At 41.6% G+C, this 25,112-nt stretch overlaps 1 protein-coding gene across 1 annotated transcript in view; it reads right to left on the bottom strand.

The window, feature by feature from the left end:
* The window catches only part of DNAH5 (dynein axonemal heavy chain 5), a 297,391-nt gene that overhangs the window by 205,384 nt on the left and 66,895 nt on the right, over window positions 1–25,112 (bottom strand). The window contains exons 2-8 of the mRNA XM_072807314.1: window positions 16,010–16,144; window positions 9,182–9,266; window positions 6,135–6,295; window positions 4,759–4,980; window positions 2,843–2,980; window positions 1,917–2,093; window positions 855–968 (exon numbers count right to left, since the gene is read on the bottom strand). Of these exons, the coding sequence (XP_072663415.1) occupies window positions 855–968; window positions 1,917–2,093; window positions 2,843–2,980; window positions 4,759–4,980; window positions 6,135–6,295; window positions 9,182–9,266; window positions 16,010–16,144 (1,032 nt within the window). The remainder of the gene's footprint in view (window positions 1–854; window positions 969–1,916; window positions 2,094–2,842; window positions 2,981–4,758; window positions 4,981–6,134; window positions 6,296–9,181; window positions 9,267–16,009; window positions 16,145–25,112) is intronic.

The raw sequence follows: 25,112 nt of genomic DNA, 5'->3' as shown, positions 1-25,112 counted from the left end.
TTTTGTAATTAATAAAAGCAGGCACTTCCTAAAGTTAAAATATAAAACACCAGCTGATAACTCTTCCCATACTTCTTTGAATATCATCCAGAGTGTCAACTAAAATACTTAATGGAAACTGGAATATGCAATAAAGGTTTTTAAAATATAATATCGCATATCCATCTGAGATAGGATGGATAGATAGATGATAGATAGATAGATATAGATGATAGATGGATAGAGATAGATCTAGATAGATAATAGAGACAGATGTAGATAGATATAGACAAATCCAGATAGATAATAGATATAAAGATAGACAGATGGATGGATGGATAGATAGATAGATAGATAGATAGATAGATAGATAGATATAGACAAATCTAGATAGATAGACATGCATAGACCCTCGAGCAATGCAGAGGTTAGGGGCACCAACCTCCATGTAGTTGAAAACTCAGGCATAACTTCTGATTCCCCAAAAACTTAACTATTAATAGTCTAGTCTCAACCAGAAACCTTACCGATAAGATAAAAAGTTGATCAACATATATTTTGCATGTTATGTGTATTATATACTATATTCTTACAATAAAGTAAGCCAGAGAAAAGAAAATGATTAAGAAAGATAAAATACATCTACAGCGTTGTACTATACTTATTGAAAAACTCCACGTGTAAGCGGACCTATGCAGTCGAAACCCATGTTGCTCAAGGGTCAACTGTATACATATATAATTTTCTTGAGAGTAGAAGGAGGTTTCAAAGACTTTTCCAACAAACTGTAAGATTAATTAACCAAGCTCCACACTCAAGTCAGCCAGTGCGAAAGGGTCACCCATAGACGAAGCAAGTAGAGATCTTTAACTCACAGGGTCAGTACTGTACAAGGGGACACAGCATTTTTCAAGTGTGTACAAATATTTGACATTGTCCTTGGCTTCATTAGCCGCATCAGTAACTCGAATATCCACCTCCCGCCAAGTCTAAGCACAAGACAGGAATGCAATGTTAATGCACTGATTATAGAAGAATTTCCAATATAACAGCTGCTAAAAGTCACCACAAGACCCTTGTGTCAGACTTTTAGTTTATTCTATGCATCTGGCATAAAAATGAATCCACAGGAGTGAGGGGTAGGGCCACATTGAAGAGCAATGTGAATTTTTTGGCTGAAGTTTTAAAAGGCTCTCTTCAAGACCTTCTCCTATAAAATCTACTCAGTATCTAAGACAGAGCATCAAGAGGGCAGCAGTTCTATTTGAATCCACACCTTCTCTCCTCCACCAGCTCCTAGATCCATTTTGCACCTCATTCCCATATTTTTTTATGGTAAAGAACTGAAGGAAGCCTCCAGCCAATAGCCAGCTAGCAGCTGAACCCCACGAGTAACTTGGAGGCATGTCCTCCTCGGGGTGAGCCTCAGAGGAGCCTACACTCTGACCACAACCCCAGGAGAGATGCTGAGTCAGGGTCCCATCAGCTGAGCTGTACCCAAACCCCTGACCCACAGGCTGTGACATAATACATGCTTGCAGTTTTAAGTTGCTAAGTTATAGGGTAACTTATTATGCAGGGATATAAATATTCTAGGGCTTGAAAAAAGGCATATTCAAAGTAAGTTCTTGTTTTACTACCCCTACTTGGTCCAAATTCAAAATATATATATAACCATGATTTTATGTTACATCTTAATTACATGCAATGCTCTCTATTAACATATATACTTGCATGTACACCAGCCAACAAATACTATTGATTCAAAGGTTATTTCCACAGTATTCAGGACTATTAAAGGGCCATATTATCCGATCTTAAAGTTTGTTCATAAAGGTATAATAACACTTTTCTGTGCCCAGTTACTCTATGACATGACAATGCACACAGAGAATCTGCATTCCCATGTCTCTAAGCAAAAAGAAATGGCTGATGACCTTGAGAAGCTTCGACCTTGCCGCAGCCAGCACTGCCAACACAGCCTTCACATCTGGGCTTTTTAATTGATCCAAAAGGTAATTAAATTTGGACAATCTTTTTTTCCAGTGCTCCAGCTCTGCTCGTGGCCCAAGATCATCTGCTTCCCTACGCAGCTGGTTGTTCTCAGCAAGGACCTGAAAACGCACAACAGAGCCATGAACCACTGACTCAGGCTGGCAGTATGAAAGGTAAACATAGGCTAATAATAATAATAATAATAATAATAATAATAATAATAAACCAATTATGCTATCTTAAACATGATACATTTTTATTCATTTGAACACTTTGAATGACAGCCTTTTACTTATATACATTTTTGAAGTTTTAACAAAAACTTAGTTGACTTGCTCCAACTGAAAACTCCTTATTTAAAAAGCTTTAATGAACTTTTGGAGGACCTGATCTTAGAAAGTTTCCTTGACTATCCACTTACTGTATAATCTTGGAGCAATATAACCTTGGAGAGCCCTCATGCTATAAGTTGGTTAATTCTCATTGTGCTTATTTTTGGATTACATGTTCACTTTAGGATTTTTCTTGAGAATATTTTTTTAAGTGAAGTCTCAAGCTCCTTTTTGGAAGGCACACTGATTAGAAAACTCCTTGTGCTTCTACAGAGGTCCTCTCTCAAGTGAAATACACCTTGAGAAAACTGGCAAAGTAGTCTTGTTACATAAGTATTTACTGTCATTTCCTCTCATCTCTTCCGATTCTTCCTCTCTCTTCTTAACTAATGACTATAAATTAAATCATATTGAACTTCTCACATTTTTAGGGGCTTATGGCTAAATACTCAGGCAAATGGGAATGGCATACAATATACTGTCTTCCATTGATTACTTCAGTAGCATGGCATCTGAAACTGATTTCTAGAGATTACCTGTTCTGTCTGTCTGATCCATACTCTCATACAACCTTCTATTTTCTCCAAAGTCTCAGGGTTATTAGCTAGAGTCAAGTAGTCTATTGGTTCCTTCAGGGTTTTCAGATCAAATATGTCACACTTTTGAAGGTTCACCTAATTAAAATGAAAGTTAAATAATAAGATGATGCTAATTTTAACACACACACACACACACGAGTTCTGGTTGACCCCCAGGCTTAGACGGATCTTAAGGTTTTCTGGGACGCCTGGGTGATCAGTCCATTAAGCATCTGCCTTCAGCTCAGGTCATGATTCCAGAGTCCCAGGATGGAGTCCCTCATCAGGCTCCCTGCTCAGTGGGGAGCTTCCTTCCTCCTCTCCCTCTGCTGCTGTCTTGCTCTTTCTCACTCTCTCTCAAATAAATAAATATATAAAATCTTTACCAAAAAAGGACCTTAAGGTTTTCTCCAGACTATCTGGTTCTCTGAAGAAAGATCCCTAGAGGTATAGTGCGAAACCTAATGCTCAATCCTCCTACAATTGAGCACACCAATGGAGATGACAGAGGCAGATTTTGGGTAAAAAAAAAAAAAAAAAAAGGAGTGTACTAAAGAGAGAATCATCATAACATCATAAAATTTGGGAATTAATAAGGAACTTAGAAATTAAAGAGTCAACTCACAAAACCAAAGATTATGGGGAAGACTGAAGGAAATTTATTGGAGGGAAGGTAATTTCTAAGCCATTACATTCTCCCTCTGTCCTTCCCCCTGCTCATTCTCTCCCTCTCAAAGAAATAAAATCTTTTTTAAAAAATACACTGTCACTGGTATCATAGGCTACATCTCTCTGTCTCCCATACATGCCTGATCTGGGCTGTTGTCCATCACAGTTTTGCATCCAGCACCCTCTGCCCCAAGGAATCAGTAACACAAGCTTACTAGAGATCGCCCAAATTTTATGGAAGCTAAATCACACACACAATCGCACATTTGCCAAACTTATTCTTAAAGGCCCTTGGTCACAGGCTGAACCACAGGACCCAATCAATCTACTCCAGATATGTCATCTCCTCTCTCCTTTCTCTCTGGTCTTCAGGATTTCCTCCATCCCTACCCACCACCCACCACCCACTTCACACACGCATGTGCGCGTGCGCGCGCACACACACACACACACCACACTCTGGTTCCAAATTCCTTTCCTTCTGGGATGCAGAGCAATGCTACAATCATTTAATACACTTCTGTTTGCAGTCAAACATTTGATATGACTGAATAAAACCTACTATCACGGCCAACCCATGATCAAGGAACCCCTAATGCATTAATCACTCCAAACTGTAAGAATTTAAATCTAGGGATCCCTGGGTGGCACAGCGGTTTGGCGCCTGCCTTTGGCCCAGGGCGCGATCCTGGAGACCCGGGATCGAATCCCACATTGGGCTCCCGGTGCATGGAGCCTGCTTCTCCCTCTGCCTGTGTCTCTGCCTCTCTCTCTCTCTGTGACTATCATTAAAAAATAAATAAATAAATAAATAAATAAATAAATAAATAAATAAATAAATCTAGTCACCACTACCTCTTGAAGGAGCAATAAAAGTGCCCACAAAATTTTTTCAAGATTTTCCAGGCAGCAGAATTAAGACCATCTAAGAGAAGCATTACTAATATACTTGTATGTTGATTTGTTCACCATCCGATAATTTTTGAAGGAATAACTTATCTGTTCTTACCCTCTCCTTCATTTTTTAAATTTTTATTTATTTATTCATGAGAGACACAGAAAGAGAGACATAGGCAGAGACATAGGCAGAGGGAGAAGCAGGTCCTATGCAGGGAGTCCGATGTGGGACTCAATCCCAGGACCCCAGGATCAGGCCCTGGGCTGAAGGCGGCACGAAACCGCTGAGCCACCTGGGCTGCCCTTACCTTCTCCTTCAAACTCTGCTGTGCACTGGACAGGACGCTCACAAAGCCTTCCAGAGAGCTCAAGAACTCCTGTTGAATACTGGATGCTTCCTGAAGACCCTCGAGCTCGCTCCAGCCATGACTGGTGGCCCTGAGAGCAGGAATGAAGATGTCTGACAGCAAACGCCTCATGCTATTGAGCAGGCCCCCATCCGTGGTATCTAACATATTAAAGCTCACCTCCTAGAAAACAGGAGTAGATCCTCTACTGTAAAAATTATCTACAATTGCAGCATAGCTACTAAGTCATTTCTGAATGTTGTTCATCAATAAAATATCCTGTAGAAATAAATGAAGACAAACCAAATGAGAAAAGCAAAAGCTCTGAGCTTGCTATAGCAAGAGTCGGTCACCATCGCCAGCATTTCTGCAGACACTCAAAAGCAGGCAGGGGAGTGGGAAAGCTTTCCGGTGGAGAAAAGGAACAGCTTCAGGTGAGGGGAAGCTGGAGGTGGCTATTAGAAGCAGGCATGCTGTGTGATTGGTTAAGGGGTGTATACTTGGCTTTCTCTGATTGGTCCCAGGGAAGTATGCAGGGGGTACAGACAAAGTTAAAGAGGACAACAGTCATAAACCAAGTCCTGGCCATGCTGGCCAATCATTAGAGCAATTCTTGCTTAGCTTCCTTGCTGGCTTCCTGCAAGTCTGACATTGCAGGCCAGCTACCTGGGTTGTCTCGTAGATAAGGGGATTGGTTTTCTGGGAGGTTGCTGCCAGCTGTAGGTCAAAATTCTGTTTCATATATGGTCTGGCCTTTATCTGTTTGTATATTCAGTCTCTCAGTCCAGTAAATTACTTTTTTGGTACCCTTGTTAAGACATAAGCTTTATACCATTCTAAATCGCAATCATCAAACTAAAAGCATGAAATAAACAGAACACAAGATATTACTGGTTGATTTGCTCCAAGCAAGATAATGCGCTCACTGAAGACAGAGGAGATTTACACCTTACTTTGTACCAAAAATAAAATTATATATCCATTATTATAAATCTTACTTTAAATACATGCAATTTGCCATCAAATAAATAATGTATGAGGAATTATTTTTAAAAGGAAAGACTTCACTGTTTTACACACACATACATACATGCATGCACATGCACACACATGATACCAATTTTTGTTAATAAACTGAATATTAAGTCCTCTTATCCAGCAGGTTTAAAGGAAATATCTTCTTGTTTGCTGTGAATGCTTTTAGAAATACTTCTTTGAAAGTAGTTTTAGATAGCTAATAAACACAGTGATTGTTTACCTCTATAAGGAAGGATTTTTTTTGTAGAATTTATGTGATTTTTGGTAATTTGGGGTAAAGGACTGCTTTAGCCTCTTACCCAATGGATGTTCTCAGGGGTGATGGCTCTGGAAGGGTCAGTCCTGATGAAGAACACACATACTCCAGTAAGAGCAACATCTTTTCCCTCAGTCACGAACACTTTAGGTTTTTTAATCTTCTCAGAAATAGGGTTTACTCCCCCTGGAGAGCCAAGCTGTCCTACAAATACAAAAGAATTTTAGTTTCAGAAATACTCCTTATAGACCACATGGTTGCCTCTTGCAATGAAGTCGCCTTATTAAAATGTGTCATGTTGACTCATCCATGTGCCCTGGAAGGTCCACTGCCTGGACAATCTCTAGCAGACGCCCTGAAGGGATCTAAAAGGAGCTGACTCATTCCAGATCACAGGTTCATTTCAAAACTGTTGCTCCAGAAAAAAAAAAAAAAAAAAAAAAACACAGGAATGAGATGCACAGGAATAAGAGACTTTGGTCGAAAGTAGATTCTTGCTGAGGCCACAGAAGTCATTTCCATTCACAATAGGCCACAATAGAGCCAATGAGAAGGGGTGAGAGAGGAGACAATACCTATTACACATGCTCTGTGTCAGTTCCCTGTTTGGTAACTTGTCCACGACTTTAAAATCACTACAACCCTAAAGACAGCTGTGACCGGCCCGGGTCACAGCTAACAGGTGGCAGAGCCAAGATCAGAAACCAGGTCAGACTATAAAAGTTCTCAGTATGGCACCAGAGTCAGGATACTGTAGAACCAGGAGAGCATCGTGATGAATGGTGTAAGCTCTAGAGCCAGACTCCCAGGGCTTGAGTCTCATGCTGCCCTTCCTGGCCATGTGACCTTGGTCAAGTTATTTAATCTTTCTATGCCTCAGTTTTCTCATCTGAAAAATGCAAGTAATAATAATAATAGATCCTGGCATCTGGACTTACTGTGAGGATTAAAGGAGTTAATACCCGTGAAGACCTAGAGCACCTCGATGGTTCAGTAGTCGAGCATCTGCCTTTGGCTCAGGGTGTGATTCCGGGGTCCTGGGATCGAGTCCCACATCGGGTTCCCCAAAGGGAGCCTGCTTCTCCCTCTGCCTATGTCTCTGCCTCTCTCTGTGTCTCTTGTGAATAAATAAAATCTTTTTAAAAATACATGTGAAGACCTTAGAAAAGCACATACAAATAGTCACTCACTAAGCATTCTCGTTATTATTATTTGAAAATTAATTTTTGGTCATCTAAGCATACGACTCATTGAGTGGATCATTTAAATATACAGAGCTAGTCCACTGTACTCTTTCTTATCTGCCCACAAAAGTTTTAGCTCTCCAAATGAATAGGTAGCTCAAGCAAGATTACTGGAGGATAAGAGAGGGACCTGAAGAAGGATGTGGACTGGAAGTTGAATCTTAAAATCCTAGGATTAAAACTTCTTGAAGGAACCCTCTCCTAGGCTCTCCCCCCATGGTGCTGGGCTAGAGACTTGGACTGGGGCTTTAACAGTGAATGCGTGCAATAAAGATAACCAGCAGATATCTCTCATCAGGAGGTCAACACATCACCATGGGATGTGCAGCCACCAGATGAATGGCCAACTCTGGAGAATCCACCTAGAGCAAAGACCCAGAGAATCAAGGTCAGCCAACTTGAGACAGTGTCAGTCAAGTAAAAGCTTTCCTGTCATCTCTTCCCTCTTGTCCCTGCCCTACTTCAAATCTGACACGGCCAGAAACTGTAGTTAACACAATGTAGACAGAAGCAGAATGATAAGTTAAAGAAGCAGAAGAGGACCATATGCTTCTCTCCTACAGCAAATATTGACCTTCAGAGGTCCCTGCTGGGTAGAAGGAAGTCAGAGGAGTGAAGAAGATTTCATTTTAGATCGATTAATTTTTATCAACTGGATTTTTTTTTAGTTTCTGAATTGAGATAGTACTTGTTAAGCAACTGTAAGAATTTTTCTTAACTAAGAATATCCAGAAAAGTCATGGAATGGTCTGAATTTAACCCAAGGTCAAAAGATTAAAGCCAGTCCCACAGAAAAGGTTTAGAGGGAGAGTGGGAAACAAGAATAAACTTGCATTATGTTTACATCCCACGAACCATTCTTGTTCAATGTCAGATCTACACACGAAGGTATACTTCACCTGGTGCACATTTCATAGATGAACTCAACATTTCATCTGACTTTATGTTTTGCTATCTGAGATAGAATTAGAAACTTCTGTTTAATTTTGATTTTTTACTCAAAGTATAATGAACTTTCTGACCACATAATATCAAATGAATAATTCTAGGAAAATGCCAATCACTTAGAGTATGCATGCATACTTTTCCCAGCTTTTAAACGAAAAAGCATAGCCATACTATATGCCAATAACAATAACTATTTTCCCGTTCTTCAAAAAGGTCATAAAAGGATGAGCATAATATTTTTTGAGCATAATATTTTAATATAATCATAATATTTTTGCTTATGCCCCTAGTTTGGCTTTAAAATTATATGAATCCACATAAACGTAGAATGGGATATGCCAGTTGAATACACACAAAGATTTGCAAGTTTTTCTTAAGTGAAAATAACTAAACTTGTCATTCCATATTATTCATTTGAATCATAGTCAGTAGAAGGTAAACATAATGTGGTATTTAGCTAGAAAACTCATTATGCTCATTGGCAACAATTCCTATGTTAAAAATAAATGGCGTCTATATAGAAGAGAAGCAGATGCCCATAGAAAATTCTAGAACATAACTGCATAGAATGAACTGCATGGAAGAAAAAGAAGTCTCAAAATGTAAAGTACACTTCATTATTCCTCAATTACCAGCAAAGTCTTAAATGGAAACCAAAATATCTTAAATAAAGCTAGAATCACCAGGCTAGACACCCATCATTATCTGTCCCCTTTCCTTGAGAGGAAAATGGAACCTGGTCCTCACCTACTACACCTCACCTCGGCCCATTTGTCCCATCTGCCAAGGTGGAAGTATAAGAGACCCCGTCAGCTCCAAGACTGACCTTATGCTTCATGCCATCCTCAGATGAATCTAGCAACACATTTGTGGGTTACATCACACCAAGTTTGGATACCTGTTTCTGCTACCTCCATGTCCTGATAATAAAATATAAGGTGTCGAAGACCTCCAGCAGCAAAAAGCTGATCAATTCTTTCAATCTGTGAAAAAGAAAAGGTAAGGTCGCAACTTCGTGCTGAATTAGAAACCATACTTAAATCAGCATTTACTCTGATCTTTCTTTTTCATCTAATAGAAACCATAGAAAAGGCATAATTATTTTTTCAACATAAACAATGAGAAAGTAAATGCCTCACCATCATAAAAATGTAATTCAATGAAGGAATTCAATTAATCATGAAAATATTGCTACCTATACACATCTGAAAAGAGACTGTCCCTCCATTTTTGCTAATTTTCTAAAGAGCTGAGCTGTTGAAAGCAGATAAAGAGAGAAGAGTGTTTTGTTTTCACTCAATCAGAAAGAGAACATACCTTTCAAGACCAAGTCTAATGCACTAGAGATAATATTAAATTGTAATCATCATTGAAAAATGCCAGAAAAACACACATTTATGGCATACTCCATCCAGTTCTTTCCAGTTTTTGAATGGATGCTTGTATTACGATGTATTTCCCCCTTAGGACTGCTTTTGCTGCATCCCAAAGATTGTGAATGGTTGTATCTTCATTCTCATTAGATTCCATGAATCTTTTTAATTCTTCCTTAATTTCCTGGTTGACCCTTTCATCTTTTAGCAGGATGGTCCTTAACCTCCACGTGTTTGAGGTCCTTCCAAACTTCTTGTTGTGATTTAGTTCTAATTTCAAGGCATTATGGTCTGAGAATATGCAGGGGACGATCCCAATCTTTTGGTATCGGTTCAGACCCGATTTGTGACCCAATATGTGGTCTATTCTGGAGAAAATTCCATGTGCACTTGAGAAGAATGTGTATTCAGTTGAGTTTGGATGTAAATTCTGTAGATATCTGTGAAATCCATCTGGTCCAGTGTATCATTTAAAGCTCTCGTTTCTTTGGAGATGTTGTGCTTAGAAGACCTATCGAGTATAGAAAGAGCTAGATTGAAGTCACCTAGTATAAGTGTATTATTATCTAAGTATTTCTTCACTTTGGTTATTAATTGGTTTAAATATTTGGCAGCTCCCACATTCGGGGCATATATATTGAGGATTGTTAAGTCCTCTTGTTGGATAGATCCTTTAAGTATGATATAGTGTCCCTCTTCATCTCTCACGACAGTCATCGGGGTAAATTTTAGTTTATCTGATATAAGGATGGCTACCCCTGCTTTCTTTTGAGGACCATTCGAATGGTAAATGGTTCTCCAACCTTTTATTTTCAGGCTGTAGGTGTCCTTCTGTCTGAAACGAGTCTCTTGTAGACAGCAAATAGATGGGTCCTGCTTTTTTATCCAGTCTGAAACCCTGCGCCTTTTGATGGGGTCATTAAGCCCGTTCACGTTCAGAGTTACTATTGAGAGATATGAGTTTAGTGTCATCATGATATCTATTCAGTCCTTGTATTTGTGGATTGTTCCACTGAACTTCTTCTTAAAGGGGAATTTTAAGAGTCCCCCTTAAAATTTCTTGCAGATCTGGTTTGGAGGTCACATATTCTTTCAGTTCCTGCCTGTCTTGGAAGCTCTTTATCTCTCCTTCCATTCTGAATGAGAGCCTTGCTGGATAAAGTATTCTTGGTTGCATGTTCTTCTCATTTAGGACCCTGAATATATCCTGCCAGCCCTTCTGGCCTGCCAGGTCTCTGTGGAGAGGTCTACCTCCCCATAAAAGTCAGGGATTTCTTGTCTCTTGCTGCTTTAAGGTGTTGTGCCCAAGATCGCGATCCGAGAAACCGCCAAGGAGCCGACACTGATGCAAACACACGAGGGTTTACTTACAAGCTCCAGCCTGTGTCCAAGTATACCCGAGGCTGAGGAGCAGGGACTTGGACCCCGAGACTAAGAGGCTTAGCAACTTTATAGGGGCCAGTGGCCAATGGGATACGCAGAAAGTTGCACAGTCATGCTGGTCCGCTGAGCCGGATTTCGGGTTAGGGTGTGTCCTGGTCTTTGACTAGGGCGGGGCAGTGCCCTAAGTAATAAGCAGGTCAGCACAAGGCCGGGGCAGCCTAAAATAGAGTCAGTCCTGCTCTGCTTGTCCAGGGGTAGGGGATTTTGTTCCATTTCCTGGGTCCCACAAAGGATCTTCTCTTTATCTTTGGACTTTGCAAGCTTCACTATTAAATGTCCAGGTGTTGAACGGTTTTTATTGATTTTAGGGGGGAGGGAAATCTATTTCCTGGATCTGAATGCCTGTTTTCCCTTCCCAGATTAGGAAAGTTTTCAGCTATGATTTGTTCAAATACATATTCTTGCCCTCTGTCCCTTTCAGCGCCCTCGGGAACCCCAATTAAACGTAGGTTTTTCTTCCTCAGGATGTCATTTATTTCCTTTAATCTATCCTCATGGTCTTTTAATTGTTTGTCTCTTTCTTCCTCAGTTTCCCTCTTTGGCATCAACTTGTCTTCTATGTCAGTCACTCGTTCTTCCACCCCGTTAACCCTCGTCGTTAGGACTTCTAGTTTGGATTGCATCTCATTCCATTGATTTTTAATTTCTGCCTGATTGGATCTAAATTCTGCAGTCATGAAGTCTCTTGAGTCCTTTATGCTTTTTTCTAGAGCCACCAGTAGCTGTATAATAGTGCTTCTGAATTGGCTTTCTGACATTGAATTGTAATCCAGATTTTGTAACTGTGGGAGAGAGGACTGTTTCTGATTCTTTTGAGGTAAGGTTTTCCTTCTAGTCATTTTGCTCAGTGCAGAATGGCCAAAAACAAGTTGTATTGGGAAAAGGAGAAAAAGAGAGGAGAGAAAGAAGGAAAGAAAAGAGAAAAAGAAGAGAAAAGGATGAAAAAAAGAGAAAAGAGAGAAAGAAAAAGAAAGAAAGGGGGAAAAAAGGTGGGGGAAGCAAACAAATCAAAAAATAAAAAAAATAAACCACGGGGGAGTATCCTCTGATTCTGTATACTTTAAGTCCCTTGACTTCCCCTGGAACTTGTCCGTCTAGGGGTCTTCTGGGGGAGGGGTCTTTTGTGCTGATTCTCAGGTGTTAGCACTTGGGGGAGCTGCTCTGCCCCTGCCTGGTGCAGGGCTCAGTGGGGGCTGTTCACCCCGTGAGGCCCCAGGAGGAACAACCGCAGTGGCGGGGCCAGATCTGCAGCCCTGGAGTCAGCCCCCGCAGTCACCACGGAGCTCTCCGTCTGCAGGGCCCGGAGGCTCCGGGCGGGGCCGCTGATCTGCTCAGCTCGGGGCAGGAGCGTCCTCGCTGTCCTGGGCCCTCCCGGCCTCTGCCTGTCCCGGGGGAGGCCAGATCCTGGGCTGTGCCCCGGCGCCCTGTGCTCCGGGGCCTGCGCTGTTGGATTCGCTCTCCCGCCCCGCAGCCCCCTCCGGGGAGCCTCCGCCCGAACCCCCCCGACCTGCTCCCGCCCCCAGCCCCCTCCGCGGAGCCGCCCCCGAGCCCCCCGAGCTGCTCCCCCCCCCGCAGCCCCCTCCGCGGAGCAGCCCCCGAGCCCCCCGAGCTGCTCCGGGTCCCCCCGTGCGCGCTGCAGCCCTTAGGGAGCTCGGCGCACTCTCCCGGGGCGCAGGTGTCTGTTAGTGTCCCCGGGAGCCCGAGGGCATCCCCGCCCTCCTGGGTCCTGCTCCAACTCCCTGCGAGCCCCTTTCCTCCCGGGAAGGTCGGTGCAGCTCCTGCTCCTCCGGGACGGGGCTCTCCTGTCCTGGGGACACTCGCCCCGGCCTCAGCCCGGCTCCTCACGGGGCCCCTCCCCCTTGGAGGCCTTTTGTTTCTTTATTTCTTTTTCTCCGTCTCCCTGCCTTGATAGAAGCGCGAACTCTCCTCACTGTAGCATTCCAGCTGGTCTCTCTTTAAATCTTAGGCCGAATTCGTAGATTTTCAGGATGATTTGAAGGTTATCTAGGTAATTTGGTGGGGACAGGTGATTTGGGGACCCTACTCTTCCACCGTCTTGCCCCTCCCTCCTCTCGGCACACTCCATCCAACAGCAGTCTTGAACTTAGTCCATAAACTTCACTATACAAGAAGAGGTCTGCCAACTGGCCTACTATGGAAGCACTTTTTCTAAAATCATTGACATAGTTTTAAATTCAAATTGGAAGAAAAAGGATAAAATCTACATGCCCATTAGGATGGCTACTGTCCAAAAACAAAACAAAACAAAACAAAAATAAATATGGTCAAAGATGTGGTAAAATTGGAACCCTTGTGCCCTGTTGGTGAGAATGTAAAAATGGTATAGTCACTATGGAAAACAGTGTGGTAATTTCTCAAAATATTAATAGAATTACTCTATGATCCAGAAATTCCACTTCTGGGTATATACCCAAAAGAACTGAAAGCAGGGTCTTGCAGAGATACTTATACAGCCATGCTCACAGCAGCATTATCCACAATAGTCAAAAGATGGACATGACCCAATGTTCATTAACAGACGAATGGATAAACAAAATGTGGCATATATATGATGCAATATTATTCATCCCTAAAAAGGAGGGAAATTCTGACACATACTGCAACATGGATGAACCTTGAGGACATTTTGCTAAATAAAATAAGCCAGTAACAAAGGACAAACAGTGTATGATTCCACTTATAAGAGGCATTTAACATAGTCAAATTCATAGAGACAGAAAGGAGAATAGTGATTTTCAGGGGCTGGGGGAATGGGATGTTTGATGCTATTGAGTTTCAGTTACATAAGACAAAGAGTTCTAAAGATTGGTTACAGAACAATGTGAACATTCTTCACACTACTTAAGTGTGTACTTAAAAATTATTAATGGAGTGCCTGGATGGCTCAGTCAAGTAAGTGTCAGACTCTTGGTCTCAGCTCAGGTCTTAATCTTAAAATTGTGAGTTCAAGCCCCACATGGGGCTCCATGCTGGGTATGGAGCCTACTTTAAAAAAAAAAAAAAAAAAGCTTAAGATGGTAAATTTTACATTCTATGTCATTACCACAATTTATAATGTTTTCAAATGATGAACTCTAGCCTAAAATTTTAGCTGTGAAAAAAATAAGCCCTCTTCAATTTCCACCACACTATAGATAAAACTATTATATACAAGGAAGAGCAAGTTGCCCTCTTTCCTTCATTACACTTCCTTGATTGAGGATGCTATGGGGCCAAGTGGGATGCCCTCATTGAGATTAACTTCCAAGCCAAGAATATGAAGGAGCTACTTCCAATAGACCAGTTTGAAACTCCAGCTGCTCTACTTTGCTTATGAGCCTGAGCTAGGGTGTTCTCTTTCAACCTCCAGATTTTGACATTCCTAGTCCTGAATATGACATAGCAGTGTGACTTGGGTTTCCTACAGTTCAGAACTTTTACTCATTTATTCCACTTGCAGGATCCCAAATCCAGATGTCTGAATTGGGAGGTGGGGCAGAGTTAAGCATTTCACCTCTGGAACAATCTCTCCAAGACTAAATCAGGTAAGTGACTCTTTCTTGTTCTTTGCCACCATTTGGAGAGAATAATATTATCTCCCTCCTGGCATTATAAAAATTGAATGGGGATAATTGATGGAAGCCACTTAGATGAGACTGACATCTGGTAAATATTCAACAAATGTTAGTTGCAATGAGGAGGAGAAAGGGGAGGAAATTTCCTCAATCCCTGATTGATCCATTCTGTGGTTGAGCCATTTTAGTGTTATCCACCCCTCACTGTTCCACTGACCCCTAGTGACCCACCAGAGTGACATGGCAGGAAAGAACAAAGCCAGTGGGGTGCTGGAGCTAGCTCATACTGTTTCATTACAGCCAGCTGATCACAACTCTTTCCAACTATGCCTTTCGTAACATCATGTTGAAGGTCTGGAATCAGTCATGGTGGGAGTATTAACACCAAAGAAATCAGCAAACACTTAAAATAGTGCCTCCCTCTACCCTTTTGCTCAAAGCTGGTTGTTAAACATTTACACGCATACCACTAAAAAACATTACCAATAGTGTGCACTCCTCTCAACAGAAAGGACTCATCCTCTCCCTCTCTTTCTATTTTTATGCCTAAAAAGACAAACAAGCAAATGAAAACAACACAGCAAAAACAAAACCCTTCAGCAACCATCATAGGATGCCTTCCTCGGTACTCAGGAATTCTATCCTCCCATATTTTGTTTTTGTTTTTTTTTTAAGAATTATTTATTTATTTATGATAGACATAGAGTGAGAGAGAGAGAGAGGCAGAATATGTCACAGGCAGAGGGAGAAGCAGGCTCCATGCCGGGAGCCCGATGTGGGACTCGATCCCGGGACTCTAGGATCACGCCCTGGGCCAAAGGCAGGCGCTAAACCGCTTAGCCACCCAGGGATCTCCTATCCTCCCATATTTTGATCTTGCCCCTCCAAAGTCAAATCATACCCCAGATTTTGGAGGGAAATCGTGACAGAAAATGGAAGTCAAGCTCAAGAACAAAAGAAACCATATTCAGTTGCCAAACCAAAGTCAAAGCCAGGAAGCTATGGCACCATTCAATCACTCAGGTTAGGACAAAATAAATGCAAAACATGATAAATCAGAAGCTGAGAGAAGATTCTATTCTCCTAACTCAGGTTTCAAGATGGCGCCTGAACCCAGCTTCACTGGATTCAGAAACATGCAGATATTGAATGTTCAACATGAACATCTGGAGAGCCCTAAAGTCAGTCTGTCACCAGCTATACAGTTGGAATGGAGTCTTGCCCATGTTAAAACATACATCCTCCTCTACAGCCCAGCACACATCTTGCTATAGAACAGAGTCAATAGACTCTCTGTGCTTTCCGTAAGTCAGTGAGAACTCAAATGTATCTCACCTGATTCCCCTCAAGAATGGCATCTTCCACTTCAGTTTTGTCCAGGTCTATGCAGGAAGCTACAATCGCAAATAAGTAGTCATGCCTACCATCCAAACATGCCCGTTTGGCTTCCTTCTCTTCTTTCAGTCTTTGCTATAAGAAAGGAATAAAAATGTTAGTGGCAGCCGCTGTTCTCAAATGGATTCATTTTATAATAATTTCATGTGATGGTTGCTTTATCAAGTCTTGAGTATTCGAATAACAGACATTTTAATGGTACCAGTTTTTATGTACTATCTTCCATTTTTAGAAATAATGTTGTTCTATCATGAAAATAAGATGTGCTCGTTGTTTTTAAAATTGTATAACACAGAGAAGCTAAAAGAAAAAAAGAAAAATTATCTGCCATCCAGAAATTATTACTGCAATTATTTTGTTCTAAATCTTTACAGATTTATTTCTATGCATATATAAACATTCAACAGACACACACAAAAAGAGATCCCCATTCTTTTGTAAACATTCCCTAAACCTTTAAAGTAACATTCTCCTACATTATCTCCTACCTTTATTGTATGCCTACAGATTCATATCTGGTCTTGAAATTGATTTCTGAATACCACTGCTTACTTTTAAACTGATTATTAATTATAATACTAAGATATGTTCAATATAAACAATGTGGGCAGTATGAAGCACATCCTTCCATATATACTATGCTCATACAAACATATGCAAACATATACACATATCTCTATATTATACTGTAAAATTTTTCATGCATTTTTCCTTAATAATACACCACAGACCTTTTTCTACTTTAATCCAAGCGATTCCTATCTGTGATAGCTATAAAATATTCAACAATATGGATATACCATAATTTATTCAACCATTTGCCATTGGTAGACATTCAGCCTCCAATTCATTTCTTGAATTAAGTACATTACCTTTAATGTCAACCGTCAGCACCAGGAAGAGGAGTTATTAAACCCCAAATAGGTACCAGGACTGTAGAGGCAAATGCTACCCAGTGACCTCAAAAAATCTCATAGCCTACTTGGCAGGATGTGAACAGAAAATGTAAATATGACAGGATGGTAACGACAGTTACCACAGGAACATCAGATAAATGCAGGGGCATTTATGGGTCTTCAGAGTAGTTGCAAAAAGGAGATTCCCCACTCCAGCCTGGGGCTGAGGAAAGGTAGAGGTAGCAATGACAGGAAAAGTTCCAGGAAGAGGTGGCTTGACCCTAGAGTTGAAGGACAGTTGGCCACACTCCCTGAAGAGAGCCATTTCTGCACATGCAAAGGCCAAGAGGCATAGGAAAGAATAGCACATTGTGGAAACAAGGTAGCCAGGATGGCTGAACTAAAAAGAACTAGAAAGACATAATGAGAAATGAGAAAGCAATCTGATTACAAAACACCTTGTGGGCCACATTAGGAAATTTAAATGTTATCGGAAGTCCATGGAGCATCACTGATGAGTTTCAAATCAGGAGAGATGTTAGCTGTCCGTGCTGCATAAAAAAATCAATCTTTCCACCTAACTCTGGGAAATGAACAAAAGGTAGTGGAAAGGGAGGTGGGCGGGGGATTGGGGTGACTGCGGTGATGGGCACTGAGGGGGGCACTTGGCGGGATGAGCACTGGGTGTATGCTAAATGTTAGCAAATTGAACTCCAATAAAAAAAAATTTTTTTTAATTAGTCTTTCTGTCAGCAGTGCAGAATGTGGATTAAAGTGATGCAAGCCTAGAGGCAGGAAAGCCAGTCAAGTGGATTATGGCAGCATTCCCAGAGCCCAGGACGAACAGATTGTTGGGAATGCATCTCTGAAACTCAAGGGGAAATTGCATTGTAGATACAGATGTAGATACAGGTTCTCAATGCAGCACAATTTATTTTATGGGACAGATCTTTCTCATTGTGAGGGTTAGCATACTGTCAAGCATTTAGCAGCACCATTGGTCTCTTCCTTCTAGATGTCAGTAACTCCCTTCTACTGAGTTGTAAGAATGACAAATGTCTCCAGGCATTGCCAAATGCAAAGTGCAACAAAATCACTTCCTGCTGAGAATCACTGATATGACACTGACAGAGACAATCAAGACAAAAACTACAATGTAATGGTATCTTTGGGGGTTGTGCAGTGCAGAACCTGCACAGTTATGCTATCAGCCCTTTCATCCAGCAGGTGGTATGTGCATTCTACTTATTCAATAAATACTTATCAAGTGAATAAATCAAACTTTAAATCATGAGTACAGATGTGATCTTCTAAGAAAGAAATGGAGGATGAAAAGCAAAAAGGGAAGAAACTCGGGGATTACCAATATGCCAAGAGCAAAGAGGGAAAGAAGAGCAAATAACGGAGGATAAGGGACAGACAAACAGGGACAGAGCACAACCAGTAAACCATGGGGCCAAGCAGCACTAATGCTGTAAAGGAGTGGTTGGTAGGTTAGGATATCCTTAGTAACTAATTGTGTGTTTGCAAGATGGGCTGCATCATCCCACAGCTCTTTTGTATATAACCATGCCATGATCTCCCATCCCCTTGAATATGGCTGGCCCTATGACCAGTTTTCACCAAAACAATGTGCAGAAAAGTAAGACTACAAACCTGTCTAGACTAATCCTTAGGAGATCTTCAGTTTCTGCCTTTGTGCTTGGGAATGCCCTCTGGGAACCCAACCACCATGCTGTGAGAAGTCCAAACCACACTGGGAGACCACATGGAAGAAAAACCAAGACATTCTGGTCAACAGCCCCAGACAACCTAGTCAAACCCCAGAACCAACTTTCCTCCATATGAGTCAGCTATCTTGGACATTCCAACCTAGTCAAGCCTACAGATGACTGAAACTCACCCCTATGCCACATGAAGCAGAACAACCACCAGTTAGGCCCAATCACCTATATACTCAAGAGAGATAATAATAGATCGTGGTTGCTGGTGTGAGTCATTATGGTGGGTTTGTTATGCAGCAATACATAATAGAGTAATCCTTGTAGGATAATTTCACTGATTGGACAGAAAGCAAATGGATGTAGCCTTGAAAAAAAGATGATCGAGAAAAGAGAATACAAAGATACTGAATATAAACTATTCTTTCCAGAAACTTGACTATAAAGGAAAGAAGTATGGTACTAGTAGACAGAGGGAAATTTACAATCAAGAAAGAATTTTGGGGGGTGCCTGGGTGTCTCAGTTGGCTAAGAATTCAACTCTTGATTTCAGCTCTGATCATAATCTTAGGGTCATGAGATGGAGCCCCACATTGGGCTTCATGCTGGGTGTGGAGACTGTGTAAGATTCTCTTTCTCTCCTTCTGCCTCTGTTCCTCCTCCCCCTTCCACACTCCTCACATGTGCTCTCTCTCTAAAAAAAGAAAAAGAATTTTTAAAGACACAAAAAGAACTTAAAAAACAGTGAAGAGGAAAAAGTTGGGGATTTCAGAGGGATTGAAAGGCCATCCCTGGACCCATTCAATTAACATTTGTTTTCCAGACTTGAAGGGACTGTTTAAAAGAATTAGGGGTGGAGGGAGAAATTAAGGTTTAAAAAAAATAAATATACCTATTTTCTTGCCATTTCTCTCTAAAGGAACTAACACAGGTCCAGATACAAAGTATATGTTCCATAAACATCATATGGAAGTAAATTTAAATCTCTTTTCAAATATGGCTAAAACAAGGATGATGTCCTGTTGTTTCAACTGTTTTCTTCCTTCTTGGCAGGGAGGAATAAAATGTTTTTCAAAGGGAACTCTCAGGGTTTGTACTAAATGACTTTAGCAGCTTGAGAACATGGTAGGCAACCAGGGGAGCCAGGAATCAGGCATCAAAACAAGATGGCCAATGCTGGGTGGCGACAAAGAAAGAAAAGAACTAGAGAACCAGAAGAGTCTGCATGTGAAACAACTGAAGGCTTCCAAAGAATAGAGAGACTGAAATAAGACTCTACCATGGCAACACATTCTCTATGACCTGATTTTGTAAGACTCCAAAGGAAAAATATATATTCTAGTAAAGGAAAGAAAAGATTGGTCCCTAAAACAGAACGCTAATTATTCTATTTTTACTTAAGTATCACATAGGAAGAAAAATTTCAAACTAGTGTCATGTGAACAAAGCGAATTATCGGAGTGTTTTTAAAGTAAATGTTTTCAGAGCTACACTAAAAAGCATGCTAAGCAACAAATATGTTCTTGCATAAACTGATTGTTCTATCTCCTAAAGACCAGTAATATGAAGCAAACAGCTGTAGTCACATGTTTGTCAATCTCAACTCTCACCGCCTTACCCTAAGGTATCCTGCTACAATGTGGGAATTGGTTTTTTCACTACCACCAGAAGTCAATAGCATCAAACAAATATTTAGTGACCAGACTAGAGCACTGTCAGCCCATAAACTTAAACCTACAGCTTTGTGGCTGCTAGGGAATGGCAGCAACCAGCAGGCAGATGACTGGCTGTCTGGAGGTGACTGTCCTGGTAGCCTTTGAAACATGGAGGACACTTGGAAAAGGAAGGTGGTAGCGGTTGGTAACAGCGAGAGGTGGACAATGAAACATTTTTTTAAGAATCATATTAAAATTGTTTTGCACCAACAGATAGACATGGGGAGGCACCAGGAAAGAAGGCACCTTTCAAGAAGGTTCAAAGAATTCTAGAAAGTAGTGAAACACTTCTGCAATTTGCTGACAAGGTATGTTGCTGCCACCGTGGAAGAAAAGGGTAATTAATATGCTAGCTCACAAGAAACAAGTGCTGCTTTCAAGGCCACCAATTTCATGTGGACAAATGAGCCTTGGTTGTCAGAGTCCTAGGTTCCAGTCTTGGCTCTGCCACTTGCACATGTCAGCCAGTCTCTCCAGACTTCAGTTTCTGTAACTCCAGACTCAAAGCATTAGCCTCACAGACCACCAAGCACCATTCCTTTTCTATCATCAGAGCTCCTCCTCGTTGGTTCAAAAGTTAACACAAACAAGAGATTTAAGGTTTTAAACTATGAATCCCAACAAAGACCCAATGCATATGCTTTCTTAATAAAGCTCTATGACAGTGTCTCATGGCAAACCTACCCATCCAATTTTTTTTTAACATAGTAACTTTTGCCTTTAACTCTATAGTTAAGCACAAGTCTGCATGCTTGTATACATGAGACCACACACATTCCATTTTGGATGCAGGTTGACATTCCCCATCTCTATGAGACCTTACTGTCCTCTGTAAAATGAAGATAACAAGTCCAAACTTAAAAAGTATTTGTGAAGATTAAATTGGAGGAGTCTTAAGATAACACTAAGTCAACCAGCACTTAAATTAAAATGGCATGACCAAAGCAATGACCCTAGACATCAAAATTCAGGAGGAATAAAACTTTTCAATAATAATTTTTTAATTGTATAAATGTTTAAACTCCTTAGAAAGCCCAGCCCTGTCGGCAGATTTATCTCAGACCCAGGTCTACCCCACTGATAACACTGACAGCCAGAAGTGAATGTCAGGTCTAGGGGCCCTTTTGTGGCTGAGCAGGAACATCCTTTTCCCCAACCCTCTCAAATGTGTCAGAGAACATTTTGCTATTTATCCTGATGGCATTGCTAGCTATGGCTCTGCTAGCCATCATTCACTTACTATGCCTAGGTTTCATTGTCTCAAAAGCCCTATAAAGCAGACATTACTATCTCCACACAAGGAGACTGAGACTATGGACCATTAACAATTTCCCAAGAGCACACAGTCAAGTGGCAGGGCTGGGAATCAAGCCCTGTTGTGTTTGTAGGCCCAGGCCAAGACATGGTTGTCCCAGGCAACTAAGAGCTTTGTAGCCATTCAAACTGATATTCCATAAACACTTTTTCTTTAAATTTTCACTCAAGGATTACCTAGGGTGATGCCTGGGTGGCTCAGTGGTTGAGCGCCTGCCTTCAGCCCAGGGCATTATCCTAGAGTCCCGGGATCGAGTCCCACATCAGGCTCCTTTCAACAGGGAGCCTGCTTCTCTCTCTACCTGTGTCTCTGCCTCTGTGTGTGTGTGTGTCTCCCAAGAATAAATAAATAAAATCTTTTTAAAAGTGGGGGGACACTTGGGTAGCTCAGCAGTTGAGCATCTGCCTTTGGTTCAGGGCGTGATCCTGGGGTTCCAGGATCGAGTTCCACATCAGGCTTCCTGTATGGAAGCCTGCTTCTCCCTCTGCCTGTGTTTCTGCCTCTTTCTCTCTCTTTCTCTCTCTCTCTTTCTCTCTCATCGATAAATGGATAAAATCTTAAAAAAAAAAAAAGGATTACCTAGGGCACTCTTGATGTGGGGGTCCCCATATACACTGCATGGGTTATAGAAAGAGCTGTGCAGGGGGTAGAAACTAGGGTTAATTGGCACCATTTTCTGAGTTACATCAGAGACATCTTAGTGCCAAGTATGGACTGGTGTCCAGTCGGTTTTCAGCTGACATGCCCTGTGTCCAGTTCTTTCATCACACTCCTGTGTTTCAGCAAATGGTAACCACCCATTCTCAACTCCTAAAAGTGCCTAGAAGGTGGGCTCCCTGCGTGGGCACCCACTAGGCTGGAATCCATGCCTTCCCCACTGTTGCTGCATTTGCCTGAACAACCTCACTTTTATCTAGGTCATACTGTATACACCAGGTCTTCATAGGATGCCTTTGCACAGCAAAGAGCACTTCAGCAAAGTGGTTTCTAGAAGGGAAAAAAAGACACTCCACGATGGCTAATCCCACCCACAGCAAAGTATATGGGTGTGGGATGGTTCTTCAGCCAAAAAGTATTTCTTTGTTTAAAAAAAAAAATATCAGTGAGGATGACAGAACATGAGAGACTCCTAACTCTGGGAAACGAACAAGGGGTGGTGGAAAGGGAAGTGGGCGGGGGGTTGGGGTGACTGGGTAATGGGCACTGAGGGGGGCACTTGATGGGATGAGCACTGGGTGATATGCTATATGTTGGCAAATCGAACTCCAATAAAAAAAAAATGTTTTTCCAGGTGACATGATAAGCCTCGTTGCAGGTCTGAATGTGAGAAAGAGATCTTATCTTAATGAGAGGCAGTTGTATATCTTTGAATGAATGCATTTCTATTTTCTTGATTTGGGTGTATTGTTCTTCTATGTATACAGATGCATGCAGCAATGTAACAAACATGGTAGAGGAGAGTATAATCTAGATTAAGATCCTCACTGGAGATAACCGTAAATAATGTGAGTCTATGAATTACAGGTGAAACTCTTTATCTTGAATCACCAAAGTAAATAACTCTGAGACTAATTCTGCTTGGCTCTCAATATCAATCTCAAGTCCACAGATAATTCATCACTTGTACCACAGTACCAAAGAGGCCAAAGGCAGGGTTTGATCATTTCAGGCCAGTTAGCCTCACGTTATATCATTTTCCCCAACTGTAGATGAATCAAGGCAAATCCAGGAGCGGAAGAAGAAATTACTCAAAGCATATGCCCAACTGAAATGCCTCATTATTGGTAATCTGCCACATGTATAACCTGGTCATTCTTATTTTTTGAGGGTTCAAATAAAATAAATATCAACTGACTCTCATCATTCCCTCAAGAGTATCAGCTCCACAGAGAGAGAGATGTTTTCTATTTTAATTTTTGCAATATCCCCGGTGCCTAGAACAGTACCTTGCACATAGTAGAGCCTTAATGGTCTAATGAGTAGAAAAATTAACCAAATTAATCATTTACAAGTCACTCTCAAGTAATTAAGGGCTGGAACACATTATTCTAGTGCAGCCTGAGCCCATGATTAAAGGCTCAGAATTCCATCAATGCTGCTGTGTCTAGGCATAAACCACTGCACAAAATTCTACCTATGGATTTCTGGCTATGGATGATAACTCTCCTTCAACTTATAGCAAATATAACTAAGCTCACTTAGCATACATCCTACTTCAATTGACTTATGAAAACTGAGGGAAGTGCTTCTCCTGCTCACTTCCACGTAGAGACCTCTCCATACCAGTCAATCCACTTTCCACATCTTCCAACAAAGAAAAGCCTTCCTCTTTGTCTTCCAGCATTTTCACTCTAACCCACAGGGCCCCCTATCCTCTGGGAGAGACCTCTGTGGAGCTTCCCAGAGCATCCAAACCTGCTCTGTGGTGGGGGGGAGACCCAAGCCTAGTAACTCTCCACTCCTGACTGTACTTTTCACACGCCTTTTCTTACCCCTTCCTGGTGAAAGGCCACACACACAGAGGATGCACGGCACCTCCTTCTCACATGAAGAGCCCTTCAGCAAAGTGGTTTCTAGAAGGGAAAGACACTTCACGATGACTATTCCCACTCACAGCAGGTGCTACAGTTAAGCCCTCCTTTATTCAACAAGAACTACGCTCCCCTCCATTGCAAAGAGATAGCACTTAAGGTGAGAAGGTCCCATCAATCTTCTTGTCCTGTAAGTAAGTTCTGGAATCTTGTCTATTTTCTCTGAAGTTCTCAGGGCTCCCAAATCTCCCCATTAGTCACCCCGCTATGTGTCATTCTTTCCAAGCCAGTAAAAGATCCCCTCTTAACCTTTTACTGCATGTGGATTTTTCGCCCAAATCAATCCAAACCTGCTGGACGGAGGTTCCCAATCACCACAACCTCCTGTGCACCCAACATTCCATCATCCACCTTCTAACCTCCAGTCTGTTTTCTGCACACCAAAGTCTGGGCTCTGAGTGAAACTTTGAGTGGACCTGCACATGGCCACAAATTCTGTCTTCCCTCTCACCCCACAGTGGATTTACCCCAAATCAGGAATGCCTCTCTTGTGGAGTTCCACAGGGCCATATAAATCAAGGAGCCATATAATTTCACCCACAAGCTAAAATACATATGATGCCACCATTCATTCTACGTATGGCATAGGAATGAAATTCAAGAATCCCAGTATTCGTCACAATAGACCAGAGTGCTTATAGCTGGCTGCTATTAGAATCATGGGGAATTTCAAAATCCAATACCTGGGAGGCTCAGTCGGTTAAGTGTCTGCCTTTCAGCTCAGGTCGTGGTCCAAGGATCCTAGGATGGAGCCCCGCATCGGGCTCTTGCTCAGCGGGGAGTCTGCTTCTCCCTCTGCCTCTGC

This window comes from Canis lupus, chromosome 31 (genome assembly GCF_048164855.1).
Source record: "Canis lupus baileyi chromosome 31, mCanLup2.hap1, whole genome shotgun sequence".
In the NCBI taxonomy this organism is placed as follows: Eukaryota; Metazoa; Chordata; class Mammalia; order Carnivora; family Canidae; genus Canis; species Canis lupus.
Note: the sequence above shows the minus strand (reverse complement) of the source record. Positions and strands in the feature narration are given on the sequence as shown.